Source organism: Capra hircus (assembly GCF_001704415.2).
Source record: "Capra hircus breed San Clemente chromosome X unlocalized genomic scaffold, ASM170441v1, whole genome shotgun sequence".
Lineage (NCBI taxonomy): Eukaryota > Metazoa > Chordata > Mammalia > Artiodactyla > Bovidae > Capra > Capra hircus.
This window is the reverse complement of record NW_017189517.1, coordinates 24,176,838-24,190,881: the sequence shown is the minus strand read 5'-3', so window position 1 is coordinate 24,190,881 and position 14,044 is coordinate 24,176,838. Positions and strand designations below refer to the sequence as shown.

General features: G+C 49.5%; 1 protein-coding gene across 1 annotated transcript; it reads right to left on the bottom strand.

The window, feature by feature from the left end:
- Window positions 1-327: 327 nt before the first annotated feature.
- LOC108634427 (xaa-Pro aminopeptidase 2-like) lies at window positions 328-7,633 on the bottom strand (the record flags this gene model as incomplete). The annotated part of the gene is given in 6 exon segments (XM_018044081.1): window positions 328-414; window positions 617-721; window positions 1,537-1,600; window positions 2,721-2,831; window positions 4,126-4,196; window positions 7,248-7,633. Coding segments are annotated over 6 exon segments (487 nt in total), but the record flags the coding sequence as incomplete, so codon positions are not given.
- Window positions 7,634-14,044: the final 6,411 nt, after the last annotated feature.

Below are 14,044 nucleotides of genomic sequence, written 5' to 3'. Positions count from 1 at the left end.
ATAGAGTCCGGGGTACAGAGGATGGTTCTAAGGTTGAAGACCATCTTAGCCTACTCATTGATTAGGTCTTAACAACTCCCTGAATCTTCTAGTTTGGGTCTCTGCACTCCTGACTTTTAAAAAACTCTATTCTTTTAAATGTCTTTTCATTACACAATCCCGGAATACAGCCTTGTTGCAAAATACTCTGCAACCACAAGTTTAAACAATCTATTTTTAGAGTCCCCCTGCACCTCCTTCTGCCAGGATGGGTTTCTTTACATCCCGAGGGCCTGAGTCTCCCTCGCTGGTGTGTACACACACACTGGAACTGAGGGAAGAACGTACTGATGGAGAAGAGGAAGGGGTCGACGCCCACACGTGCTCCAACAGGAATCTCAGTGAGGAGCCAGGTGATGATGGGAGTGGTGCCAACTGAGAGAAAGACAAGAAGGTACATTGAGGTTACCACAGCCCTCCAGCCAGGCTTCTGTCTGTGACAGTCCTGTCAGGTCTGTCCTCCATGATATCCGTCTCAAAGGATAGGGATGGCTCCAAATTTCCCAAGCTCCTCACAGCAGCCCAGAATGGCCTTGCAGGCACCCCCTTACCTGTACCTTCCCCAGGAGTCTCCTACCTTCCTTATGAAGCTCCCAGTTGCAGTCCATCTGCCGCTCAGCCTGGGTCCAATAGCGGCTGTCGGTCCAGAGAGAGGCTTTCCCCATGGTCAACACCGCGACTCCTGGGGCAGAACAGAGACTCTTAGAGGGGAGGGGGACAGTGCAGAGCATGGCTTTAGTTAGCACATGCGTGATGCGGTAGTCTCTGACAGTGTCACAAGGGGCCTCTAGAAAGAGTGTCTCTCCTCCCTTGGAAGGAAGTGAGCCAGGAGATGTTAAAGAGAATGTTGGGGGGAAGGCTGATGTGGACACTAATCCAGGGGCTTTGCTGAGGACAGGCAAAGAAGCCAAACCTGGTGACTTTGGCAAAGAGAAGGACCAGTGATAGGCAAGTCAGGCAGCTAGAAGCCCAGGGGAGGGATGTTTAAGCATCAGTAAGGGAAGCTTAGGTTTCACTCAAGGAGCCAGGATCAGGGTGAGAGGCCAATTCCGAAACCAGTACCCTAGAAAGGGTCTCTATGTTTGTGTCTCATTGGATCACGTGAGGTGATGCTGTCCATAAAGGGACCAGCAAAGTAAAACTTTGCCCCCAAATGAGCCATCAGGTGAAAGAAATCAGTGGCTAGATATAGAGGTAGCAACTGACCCAGAAATGGAGCCCAGGGAGTGTGAGGCTGGGCCTGGCTGTGGCTGAGGCTGTGAGCACAGGAAAGAAGTCAGGAGGGCCATTTGCCTCGTGCAGAAGTGTGGCTGGTCGGCTTTAAGATGTGCCCTGGTGACCCCTTTAGGAGTGATGGAGGGGAGACAGAGAGAGTGGCAGGGGCCTCTGGACACTAAATCCTGGGGTCCTGGTTGCTAAGAATTAGTCACACTAGGGCCTCTCTGACCACTCTTGGTCTCCCAACAGAAGCAATGAGGGGCAGGTAATAGCTGTTACCTGCAGACCCTGTAAAGCCTGTAATCCATGCACGCCTCTGGTCATATTCACCAATGTACTCGCTCTAGGAAATCAACAACACTGTCATTAGTCTCCTTCATGGAGTCACACCCCACCTGGAAGGCCCCCAACCACATCCCAGTTGTTTCTGTCTAGTCAGAATAAATCAGTCCTACAAGCCTGAGCTCACTGGACACCTCTTCCAGGAAGCCCTCTGGAACTCCCCCAGCTCTCAGGATCTTCCCGTCCTTTGAACAACTGTATTTCTTGGCATCAAAACCCCACAGTCCTGCACTGGATTGTTTTGCCAAGAAGTTTTGTCTCCCCAGCCAGGATGCAAATTCTCTACAGTTGGGATCATGCCTTTTTGTTCTACTGGTTCTCCCCTGCAATAGTCCTCCTCCCCAGTCTAGCACAGTAGAATGGGTCTATCATAAATAACTTCTGCAGAGAGCTTTACACATTATTGCATTTTGGTCCCCATAATTCTTGGAGACAGATCTCATTATTCCCATTTTGCAGTAGAGAAAACTGAGGCTCTGAGAAGTTCAGATCCTTACCTAAGCTTCTTAGCCCTTTTCAGCAGGTGGGGAAACTAATTCAAGTAATGGTATTGACTCTAAAAATGCCTTCTCTTCCAACTGGGTTGGTGCTGGCAGGGTGAATGGGGTGGAGGCTGAGCCAGGGTGGGCAAGAATGGGATGGGTGGGCAGCTCTGGTTCAGACAAGCATCTTCCCTGACTATTCCCCCTCTTCCAGCCTGTACCTCATACTCTTGGACGTGTGATCATTTCAGCACTCCATCCATCAGCTGATGGGAAGGGCTGAGCCAGAAGGCATCTCAGGGTTCCTCTAATTCAATTTCCAGCCTATATTCTAACCTTCTAGGGCAGGGGTATCCTAAACATTCATTCTGGATGCACCATCTAGGAACTGATCAAAAGTGTTCTAAAGTTGTTTATAGTTTCATGGCCTGAGGTCAAGAAAACTGGGCAATGTCTTCTGTCCTATGTAAAGGAATACATTGTTTCAGTTGCCCTAAAACACCCGTGTCCAGGTTCCCCACTTCCTTTCCTTTGCCTGTCAAACCTTTTCTCTGTCTTCCATCTTCTGAGTCTCAACAGTCCTGTTTGTGGCCTGGGTAGCAGAGAGGGTGGGGGTTGGGGGGAGGAGTCATCCCTCACCATGTGGGCATCCGTGTCGGGGACGATGTAGGCAGAGAGATTATGGATGTACATCTGCTGGCGGAGGGCTGTGAGCTGCGCTGTGGTATTGACCGCAGTAACTGGAAGGTACTGACAGGTGACAGGAAGACAACAAGACATACACACACACACACACACACACACACACACACACACACACTGCTTTGAGAAAACGATGGATACAGGGGCCTCCAGCCTCCCTTTAGGTAGGGGTTGGGGGTGCGTAGGCTGGGCCAGCCTGGCCAGAGATGGGGCAGCAGCGGATGTTATGGATTATTCTAGATTAAGGTGCCTGGATAGAGGTGTTTATGAGTTTGGAGAGGGACTTTGTGTGACAGTGATGAGACCCGAGGTGGGGAGGGGCGGGTAAGAACTGTAGGGGTCTGAGCCCAGGCACTGGGCCAGGCCAGGGGATGGTCCCTCTTTGGATACCAGTTTAGCAAATAAACATACAGGATGTTCACCCAGTCACATTTGAATTTCAGGTCAACAGTGAATCATGTTTTAGTATAAGGAAGTCCCATGTACTATTTGGGCATATTTATATTAAAAACATGATTCACTATCTGCAAATCAGATGTAACTGGGCCGTCCTGTATTTCACCTGGCAGCCCTACCTTGTTAAAGGTTATTTGATCTTAAAAAGTGTGGGTTTTCTGTTTGGTTTTGCTTTCTACTCTAGGACACATCCGTGTTGGTTGTAATATTAAAGTGCCCACCGACCTGCCTGCCCCACGGGTCACATACAGCGGGCACGGCACGCACACGTGTCCCATGTCTTGAGACTGTAGTGACCTGCTGGCAGGCCCATGAGCCCTCACGTCTGGGCTGCTCCTGCCCAGGCAGCTCTTTCGCACTCTCATCTAGCTGTGGAAAGAACTGCTCTGGTCTCCAAGTAGGAGCTGAAGACCGTTCGGCTCCAATGTGCTGGGCCTTCTCACCAGTCTTCACACCCGAGGCCTCCCTTTCTTGACCTTCCCCTGGCTCTTCTAGCCCTCGGTCTTCCGCCCTCCTCCCAGTTCCTCCAGAACTGTTGTTTTCTTTCCTCCCTTCCTGCTGGCCTCTGCCTAGCCTTTAGGCTAGCTAGGGGCCTCTCGCCTCCTTACCGCCCCTCCTCCCACCCCCTCCCTCTCCCAGGGGCTGCCCAGGCCCAGGCCTGGAGGGAAGGCGATAGCCTGCCGGGGAATGGCTGAGAGGGCGGAATGGGGCGGATGTCAGACACCTGAGAATGAGCCGCCCGCCCCGGGGGAGGTTAATCAGAAACTGTGGCCCCTGAGTCCGGAAATCGGGAGGAAGGCTGGCAGAGGGCGAGGCTAGCAGCTGGGCCCGTGGGGGCTGGGCAGGAAGGTGGGAGCGGTGGGGCGGGGCGAAGGGAGGGCCTCACCGGAGGGCTGATGGAACAGTTTCTCACATCTTCTCTCTGGTCCAGTGACTTTGGGTGGCCCCAGGCATAAGCTAGAAACCGGAGAAAAATCCAGGGTCACTCGGAGACCATATAGGTCCTAGACAGCACGGGGACATGTTTCCTCAACCCCCCTCTGAACCCCAGCAGAGCCGCCATCCTTCGTAGCACTGAGATGCTGTCCAACTCTACTTGAGGATAAAAATAATCACATTTCATAGGAAATCAGGCTGAATTGCATGGCACCCTGGGTCACAATCAAAGAAACCTGTTTCATTGACAAGTGATTGCCACCTTTGGATGGGTTTTAGTGCTCATTAAATCAATTTTTCCCTTCTAATCTAATTGGGTCTTTTCAGGGTCTACCAAACTGGAAAAGTTGTGTGTAAATTAAATTTTTGTAATCAGATTTTCCCTTAAATGCTCTAGAGGATCTCACTAAATAATCACCCCACCTTCACTTTACCCTTCTATAAATCTAATTATATATATATATTGGGTTTACTTAAATTCAAGGCCCACTTATACCATTTCTTACACTCCCAAATCACTGCGGCTCATTCCAGGCCACAGAAGACAAGCAATCCCAGGCTGACATCGTCCCCTGGTGGGGTAAGGTGGGTTAGCATTTAAAGAGCTCCTACTGTGTGCTAGACACTAAACTGTGCTACTTATCTATATAGTATTAGATTACAGCCCCATCTGCTGTAACAAAGAAACCTGAATGAACTTTTTGGCCAACTCTATGTATCATCTGATACTTGCAACAACCCTGTGAGTTGGGTCTTATTGTCTGCTTTCTACAGAGGAGGAAGTCGAAGCCCAGATATGTTTAGTTACTCACCCAAGTTTTGCCACAGTGAGTCTGTGGCAGAGCAGGAATTTGAAACTGGGCCATCTGAGTACAAAAGAGCCAACCATGGAAGGCTGGTGTCCCAGAAGGGACAGAATGTATGGAGACTTAGTTTCCATTTGAGGCTCTGCCACCAGCTTCCCTTGTAGCTCAGTCAGTAAACAATCTGCCGCAGTGCAGGAGACCCAGGTTCGATCACTGGGTTGGGAACATCCCCTGGAGAAGGAAATAGCAACCCACTCCAATATCCTTGCCTGGAAAATTTCATGGATAGAGGAGCCTGGTGGGCTGTAGTCCGCGGGGTTACAAAGAGTTGGGCACAACTGAGCGACTAACACTTCCTTATTTACTTACTTGAGGCTCTGCCACAAATTTGGTGTGTTCCAAGAAGAGTTGCCTAGTATTCATGGAGCAAACATTTCCTAAGTGCCTGCTGTGTGCCAGGTCCTGGGCTAGCTCCTGCAGGCTCTGGGCCTTCACACTCTGAAAGTCCAGTGGTCTCTGATAGGCCTTCCCTCCAGTCCCCCATGTTTTGGGGGAATCCTTTCTGAGTACAGAATTAGTACACCTGGGTTCTAACACTGTCAGTGCCACACCTGGCTGTCTCTCTCAGTCACATAATCTCAAGGAGGAGATGAGACCCACCCTGTTGATTTCAGAAAGTGAATACTTGTTTCCATAGGAGCAGATCTGGCAAAATAGTGAGGCTAAAACACCTACATAAGAAGCAAGACACAGCCAACCTGTGTCCCTCTGGACACCCCAATTACTGTTGCCTGAGGCCTGGGCTGTGGCTCACAAGGGCCAGCTCTGCAACCTGTGGTCCCTGGTACTGGGGAGGTGTCAGGAGCTGGGTACTGAATGAATGAGCAGGGACCTGCTGCCACAGAGCAAAGAGAAGGAGGCCTTCGTAAGGTCAGCGTGGAGTGGATGTGGAGGATGTTGAGCTGGGCACTTGACTGTGAACAAAGAGAATGAACAGGGCACCATAATGGTGACAAAGACCAAACTGTAGTTATGCTCCTCCAAGCTGTCTCCTCCATTAGGTCTGGAGTTCCACCTCCATCCTGTCCTTACCGAGCCTGCATGCAGCAGCCTTAGCAAGAATCCTGGTAAGTCACTTTAGAGAGAATCACTCACCTTTTGTATCTTATCAGCCTTGAAATCTGATCAAATTCCTCATCTCCCACCCTTGATATCTCATCACCCCGCCTTTAGCAAGAATCCTATGAAGTCAATTTAGTAAAAATCGCTTCACCCTTGATGTCTCCTCTTGGTAGTTTTACATCCACTGACCCTCTCACTCTGCTCAAGAAGTTCTCATCCATCTTTACTGTTTTCAGAGTTGAGCCCTTTGTCCTCTATTGCAGTGCCCCTATTGCAGTAGAGGGTTTCCTTGCTAGCTCAGTGGGTAAAGAATCTGCCTGCAATTCAGGAGACTTGGGTTTGATCCCTGGGTCAGGGAGATCCCCTGGAGAAGAAAATGGCAACCCACTGCAGTATTCTTGCTGGGAGAAATCCACGTACAGAGGAGCCTGGCGGGCTACAGTCCATGGGGTCGTAAAGAGTCAGACAGGACTGAGCAATTAACAATTTAGGGCCTCTCTGGTGACTCGGACAGTAAAGAATCCACCAGCAATGCAGGACACCCAGGTTCGACCCCTGGGTTGGGAAGACCCCCTGGAGAAGGAATTCCAGTATTCTTGCTACGGTCGCAAAGAGCTGGACACGACTGAGTGACTAACTTTTAGCTTATTGGAATAAAGTAAAAGTGAAGTTGCTCAGCCGTGTCCTACTCTTTGCAACCCCATGGACTGTAGCCTACCAGGCTCCTCCATCCATGGGATTTTCTAGGCAAGAATACTGGAGGGGGGTGCCATTTCTTTCTCCAGGAGATCTTCCCGGCCCAGGGATTGAACCCAGGTCTCCCGCATCATAGGCAGACGCTTTACTGTCTGAGCCACCAAGGAAGTCTGGTAGTTGGACTATGAGTCCAATAGTCTTATTGCAATAGTTTTGAATAAAATCTTCCTTACTCTTTTAACAAGTGCCAGAATCATTTTTTCTTTAACAGGTGGGAATGGAAAGGTGCCAAACCAGACTTGAGATGGGTCTTGAGGGTCCCCAGGACTGTCCTGGGGTTCCTCTTGCTCAAGACAGAGAGAGGAATCAAGAAAAGAGAGACAACCTGGGCCCAGCCTTCATGCCAACCCTTTCTGAGCCCAGAGCGGGGAGGCCAGGGTGCACATACCACAGAGGAGGACAAGCCAGGGGTGGCTACCCCAGCGAGCCCAGGCCATGGGGTCTTCAGATGCTGGTGCTGGGTGGATGTAGGGTCAAGGGAAAGTGGACAAGGCTGTTTCCTTGGCCTCTTCCTCCAGGCCTTTCCGAGGCAGCAGCAGCCAGAGGGTGGGGGCTGGCAATGGGGAGGAGGTGTCCAGCTGGTGGATGGAGAGTCTTCCTCTGGTCTTTCGTTTCTGAGGATTCCAGGAGTCGGGCTGGGTGGAGAAGACTCAACTGCCCCAGGCAGCCTCTGTTGGCTCCCAGTCATCCAGAATAGGGTAAGAGCCCGCCCCGGGCAGAGTCCAAAGATCTGAGACAGAGGAGCGGCAGCTGGTCTCAATCAGCCTGCTTCTCCCAGCCCCCTCTTCAGCAGCCAGCCTCGGCCATTCCCGAATTCTGTCCCCCTCCCTCCTGCAAGCTGTTTCCCATTAGCTCCCCCACCCAGGCTCTGGCTACGGCCCCACTTTTGCTTCGAGATGGAGATGGATGTTTATCCTTCTGCCTCTTCTGAGCTGGCCTGACTCAGGAAAAGCCAGTGTCCTCTCTCCCCATTGCCTGCGAATTGCCACAGCACCCTCAGGGGAGTTAGTTACGGCCGGAGACTGACTTTCCTGAACTGAGGGCTGAATCACCTCAGGAAAGCCCCTTCTGCAAAAGTGGCAGTAGCCACTGGCCAAGAGGGAGATTCCCTTCTCTTGGGATGACCGGGATGGTGGAGTTCATTCAGCTGCTGGTGCCATTTGCACCTGACGGAATGAAGTCCTGTTCGAAGGGATCAGGGGATGACATCGAAGAGGGAACACCCAGAAAGAGGGGTTTGGGACTTGTCGAAGGAAGGGAATCTAAATGAGTGAGGGGGTTCAGGAAACTCCACCTCCAGGAATAAAAGTAGAGGCAGAGCCCAGGGCCTTAGAGGACAGACCAGGACTGGAGCTGAGGTTATGCCCAAGACCGGAGGACTGGGGAAAGGCCCCCTCAAAGGCCTTTCCCTCTCCTGTGCACTGTATTTGCCATCCTCAACTGCAAGTGGGTGGACTTCATGGGTCACACAGGGGAGGGGCCCTGAAGACAGTCTTCTAGGACAAGCAGCCCTGCCTGGACCAACGGCCTAGGAGCCAGACTGCCAGGGCTTCCATCCCAGCTCTGTCACCCATTAGCCTCCTAGTGGTTTAGTCACTAAGTCATGTCTGACTCTTATGACCCTGAGGACTGTAGCCCACCAGGCTCGTCTGTCCTTGAGATTTCCCAGGCAAGAGTACTGGAGTGGGTGGCCATTTCCTTCTCTAGGCGATCTTCTCAACCCAGGGATCAAACCCCTGTCTCTTGCATCGCAAGTGGATTCTTTACCATTGAGCCGCCAGGGAAGGCTTGACCATTAGCCTCATGGTCTTGGGCAAATGATGCTACTTCTCTGAGCCCACAGTTTCATCACCTGTGAAATGGGTAATAATTTTAGTATCTTCCTAGGGATATGATGAGGACAAAATGCATTCATGATTGTGAAGCTCTCAGAATGTGCATTGCCGCAAGGAGTAAATGCTGTCTAAGAGTTTGTTAAATCAAATGCATAACTAGAACTCAAACCATTCTCATCTGTACCTGGTGCTTTCTGCCCCTGGCACCTAGTACTGCTGAAATGGCAGTTAATGTTTTAGCCAAGATTAGCTGGAAAAAATAACCTGAGCAGACATCCCTCCCCCATTTTCTGGACTCTGCCCTGGGATGGTCCCAAGGCTGCACACAGGACTCAGCCCTCTGATTTTGTCCCCACGGTCCCTGTCTTGGCCCTGGTGGTAAAGATGACCTCATCTCCCTTCACGCTCAGCTCCTCCCTTATCTCAAAAGCAATGTTTTTACTCATCAATTTTGGGACTTGAACCCACATTGGCAGTAGGCCTGATGTGGAAAAGAGTGACTCAGGGTGGAGAGGGTGAATGGCCAAGAGTCTTTGTATCAGTGTTGTTCAGATGATCCGTTGCTCACTGGAGTCTGGCTGTGACAGTGCAGGCAGCCAAGTCCTCCGAGTCCAGCTGAATTCAAGGCAAAATTCTGAAATGGGAGAAGGTGTTCTTCAGGGTCCTTCCTGTCCATATCTCTTTTTTTGGCACCCTGATCCCACCTTAGGCTTGCCACTCTGCCTTTTGACCTGGATCTGCCTGATCTGGGCACCCAGGATGGCCTGACTGTTAGGTAAAAGACCAGGACACCAAAAAAGCGTCTAACAGGCTTTTTAATGGCGAAGCGCTCCTGGGCGGGGTTCCTGGACCCAAAAGAGGCAGGTGGAGGAAGTCCGCGCCAGATGGATGGGGGTTCGGATAGGTCGCCAGGTTGAGGCGTTGCGGGCTGACAGGTCCTTCTACGTGGCTGGGGTGGGGCGGCTTTAGCTGGCGAAGTGTGCTGTCATTGGTCCCCGGGATCTGGGAGGTTCCTTCCGTTAGGGACTTCCCCCGCCAGCGGGAGAGAAAGAGGAGGGGCGGCCCATCAAGGCCCCGGGGCCTTACACTGACTTCATCAGAACGTATCTTCCTAAATTTCGTCTTCTCCCACTGGGTGAAAATAGATGTCCTGAGTCATGTGTGTGACTGAGAAAAATGCATGTAAAGTGACTAGCATGCCAGGAGGTCTAGCACCAGGGTGGCAAGCAGTCCTGCTGTGGGACTCTCTGGAAGAGTGGAATCCAAGGATGGCCCAAGAGCAAAGGGAAAGCCAGCAGGCCAGAGCTGCAGAGAGCATCCTGGCAGCCTTGTGCAGTACCAATGAGGTGAGCATTGGCAGGAGAGGCATGGAAACAGCACCGCAGGCAGTGGTCATGGGGGTCAGGGCCAGATTGGTGGTGCTGACATAAACAACAGCCCGAGAGAGCGCAGGCAGGTGGCACCATGGCATGGAGCAGCCTGTGGCAGCCGGAAAGTCAGAGACGCAAAGGGTGTGCGCTTGGAGCATTGTGAAACAGCATGCTGGGGATGTCCCAAGGTATTGAGGATGAAGCCTGAAAGGGGACCTTTGGTCCTGTGGTTCTGCAGGTGGGAGGGGACTTTGGATCTAACTGCTGATGTGACCTTTGAGGCGAGAGACCAGCCCCCCTTGCCATGTGGGTGAAGCCCATGTCTGCTGCTTCCCAAGCCCCTTTCCACTCTTCCATCATGTTAGTCCACCATCTTGCGAGACAGGGTGGTCCTCACCTGCAGAAAAGGAGGCAGGCTGGAGAAAAATAGTGGTGTGGCCCAGGTCCAAGCTGATCAGTGGCAGAACTGGGACTCAAATCTGGATTTGGGGGCTTCAAAGCCCCTGCTCCTTCCATTAGACCTTACTGTCACCCCCATCTGAAATTCCTCTATGGTTCCCACTGTCCTCAGGATAGAAGTCAATCTCTCCAGCTGAGCAGTCAAGTCCTTCCTCCCTGATATGTCCCATCACCCATCTCTTTTTTCCCACATTCTCTCCAACCATCAGAGTCTAGTTCAAAGGTCACCTTGTCCAGCAGTCCTGACCCCTATCTCAAATTCATCCCTCCACTGTGGAGGCTCCCAAAACATTTCATTTGAGCTTCTATATTAAAAGCTTGCATTGACCCTTTGCTTTCTTGACTGTCTCTTCCTAAGTCACCATCCCTGAGGGCAAGAACCTGCTTTTATAAACCACTGTATGCATCAAGTCATCCAAGACAGAGCCCAGCAAAGAGTGGCTTCAAAACGAGCCTGGTGAATTGAACTCACCCCGGCTCACCAAGGTTCTTGTCAATTCCACTTCAGGATCCTTTTCGTGGTCCTTGGGCACTCTCCCAACCCGAGCCCTTTACTTGTCTGTCTTCCCCTGCCTCTGTCCTCTCCAGTCACACTGCCCTTCCAGTAGTGCCTCTTACTCGCAGTGCTCTCTCTGCCACAGGACCTTTGCTCTGCCTTCAGTGCCCTTCCTGTCTCTCTTGCCCTGTGAATTTCTTCTCCTTCAGGTCTCGTCTCATGTCCCTTCATCTGGGAAGCTTTCCTTGACCCCCTGGCTAGGTCGAACCTCCCATTGGTTCTCTTGCTGCCATTGTCATGGTTCCTGCCGCCTGCTTCCCAGCACCTCCCCAGCTGTGGAGATGACCATATCAGCCAGCTCTTGGCTGCCTTTCCCCCACATGTCTGCCTTTACTATGGGTGACGTCAAGGTTCCTGTCCATGATCCACTCCATGTCCTAGTTTTTCAGGTTCAGAGCCCTTTCTCCTCCACTCCTCTTCAACGCTCCGCCCCCGCCCCCCCTCCCCCCGCCAAGGCAGTATTCTCTGGCCTCATCATTTCTTGGGATCACCATCTTCTGATATGAACTCTGGCCTCCCATTTTCTGACCACATCCTCTTACCCTTCTGGCAATAGTTCTCCTTCCCTCATTTCTATTACACCTGCTTTTCAACGTCACCAAAACTTCTTGTCACCAAACTTCCCTGTGCTCTCCCTCTCCATTTATCAGCATCCCCTGGTCTCTCTTCCCTCCTTAGGTTCAAATGATGGAACCCATCACTGCAGCCTTTTTACCAGCACATTTAACTCTCCTGTCCCTTCCTCCTTCCACCACATCCATCCTGCCAGTCTCCATGCTCAAGCAAAGTGTGCTTCTATTGCAAGGCCTTTACATACACTGTTCCACTAATAGGCATGCTCTTTTTTCAAATATCAACATGGCTCACTCTACTTCATTCAGACTTCCATTCACATGTCACCTCTGCAGAGAGGCCTTCCCTAATCTCATTATCTAAACAGTGCCTCTGTCATTCCATATCCCCTTATTCTGCTTTATCTTCAGAGCGTCCGCCTGACATTATATTTTGTATCTGTTTATTTTTGTCCATCTCTCTTACTAGTATGCAAACTCCACGAGAGCAGGGACCCTGCTTATCTTGTTCACTGCTGTATCCCAGAGCCCAGAACACTGCCTAGCACTTAGTAGGCACTCAGATATTTGTTTAACGACTGAGTGAATCCCAGGGCTTTTGAACCACGTGTCTTCTCCACAGGAGAAAATATCACAACTCTATTGGTTGGAGCCACTCCGAATGCATGGTGTCCAACCTCAGCAGGTCTCTCGATGCTTCCTGGCAATCCTTTTACTTATCCTGCCTTAGCTCCCTTTCTTGTTCCCATATCTAGAAGTAGAAAAGTGTACATTTTTCACTTTAATAGATTCTGCTGAATTGCCTTCCAAGAACAGCTGTACCAGTTCACACTCCTACCAACAGGGTATGAAAATAACTGTTTCTACAATCTCATCAACACTAGATCTCACCAATGTTTTATTTTTTATTTTGATGTGAATCATTTTTAAAGACTTTTTTGAATTTGTTACAATATTGCTTCTGTTTTATATTTTGTTTATATTTCTGTTTATATTTTATATTTTGGCACCAAGTCATGCAAGACCTTAGCTTCCCAACCAGGGATCAAACCCACACCCCCTGCATTGGAAAGTGAAGTCTTAACCTTTGGGCTGCTATTACCAGAGTCCAAGCTCTCTGCTCACTGCAGGATAGGCCAATAAATCTAAGAGACCAGGGGTTGAGGCAAGGAATACTTTATTTGGAAAGCCAGTGTCTCAAAAGAACCATCTTGTTGGGGCCTGGATGCCAAGTTCTTTTATGAATCAGAGATGAGGGAGGTGAGGAAACAAAGTAAAAAGACCATTCAATCCTCTAGGAGATATCCTTCAAATAAAATCTCCTTGAATGGCAAGCCTCAGGCAGGAGGATGTGTTACTTTCACTTCCTTACAGCCATTTCATGGGTGGTGTGAAACGGAGTATCTCCTATCATATTAACAAAGATGCCACATCTATCTGTGATTCAGGCCTCCCCAAATGTGAATTTCTGAGCCATGCCAGTAAACAGCAGACGAGGGGCGCAGTGCCATTTGCCACATAAAGAATTCAAGAATGTCACAGCCCTTCACAGGTGGGTGGGTTTAGGTTATCTCCCTGAGGCAGGTCATTATGTATGCCTATAATAACAAAAGCTACAAAATAAGGGTTACTTACAGTCACAGAAGCAGATCCAGTGTGAATTCAAAATTAACCCTTACAGTTACACCACCAGGGAAGTCCCTCTTCAATGTTTTAGAATTTTGTCAGTTTGATGGGTGAAAAGTAGCCTCACATTCTTTTATTTACACTCACCTGATTGCTAGTAAAGGTTAATTATATTTTTATATGTTTTATATGCTTTTATTTGCCCTTTACTTTTTTCATTCTGAGTACCAAGGAAAGCCTTGGCTCATTTTCCTATTGGGTGGTTTGTCTTTTTCTTATTGATTAAAAAAAAAATCTTTGGGACTTATCCGGTGGTTCAGTGGTTAAGACTCCAAGCTTCCACTGCAGGGGGCATGGATTCAGCGTCTGGTGAGGGAACTAAGATTTCACATGCTGCATGGCATGGCTAAAAAAGAGATCTTTATATACTTTACATATTTTTCCATTATCTGACATATGACAAATATTTATAAACCGCAAATATTTTCTTCCTTTTAGCTTTGTCTGTTTTTGATTTAAAAGACTTAAATTTTTTATGTAGTCAAAAAAATCTATCAAGAGATTATTTTATAATTTCTAGAATTTGTGACTTACTTGAAAAGGAAATGTTATCTCATATTTTCTTCAGAGTTTTAGATTATTTTTTATGAGTGCATGTGTGCTTATAGCTCATTATTTCATCTGGAATTTATGTTTGGATATGGTAAGAGGTACAAATCCAATAGTACTGTGGCTTTCCCCTCCCCCCATTTTGAGAACTAATTGTC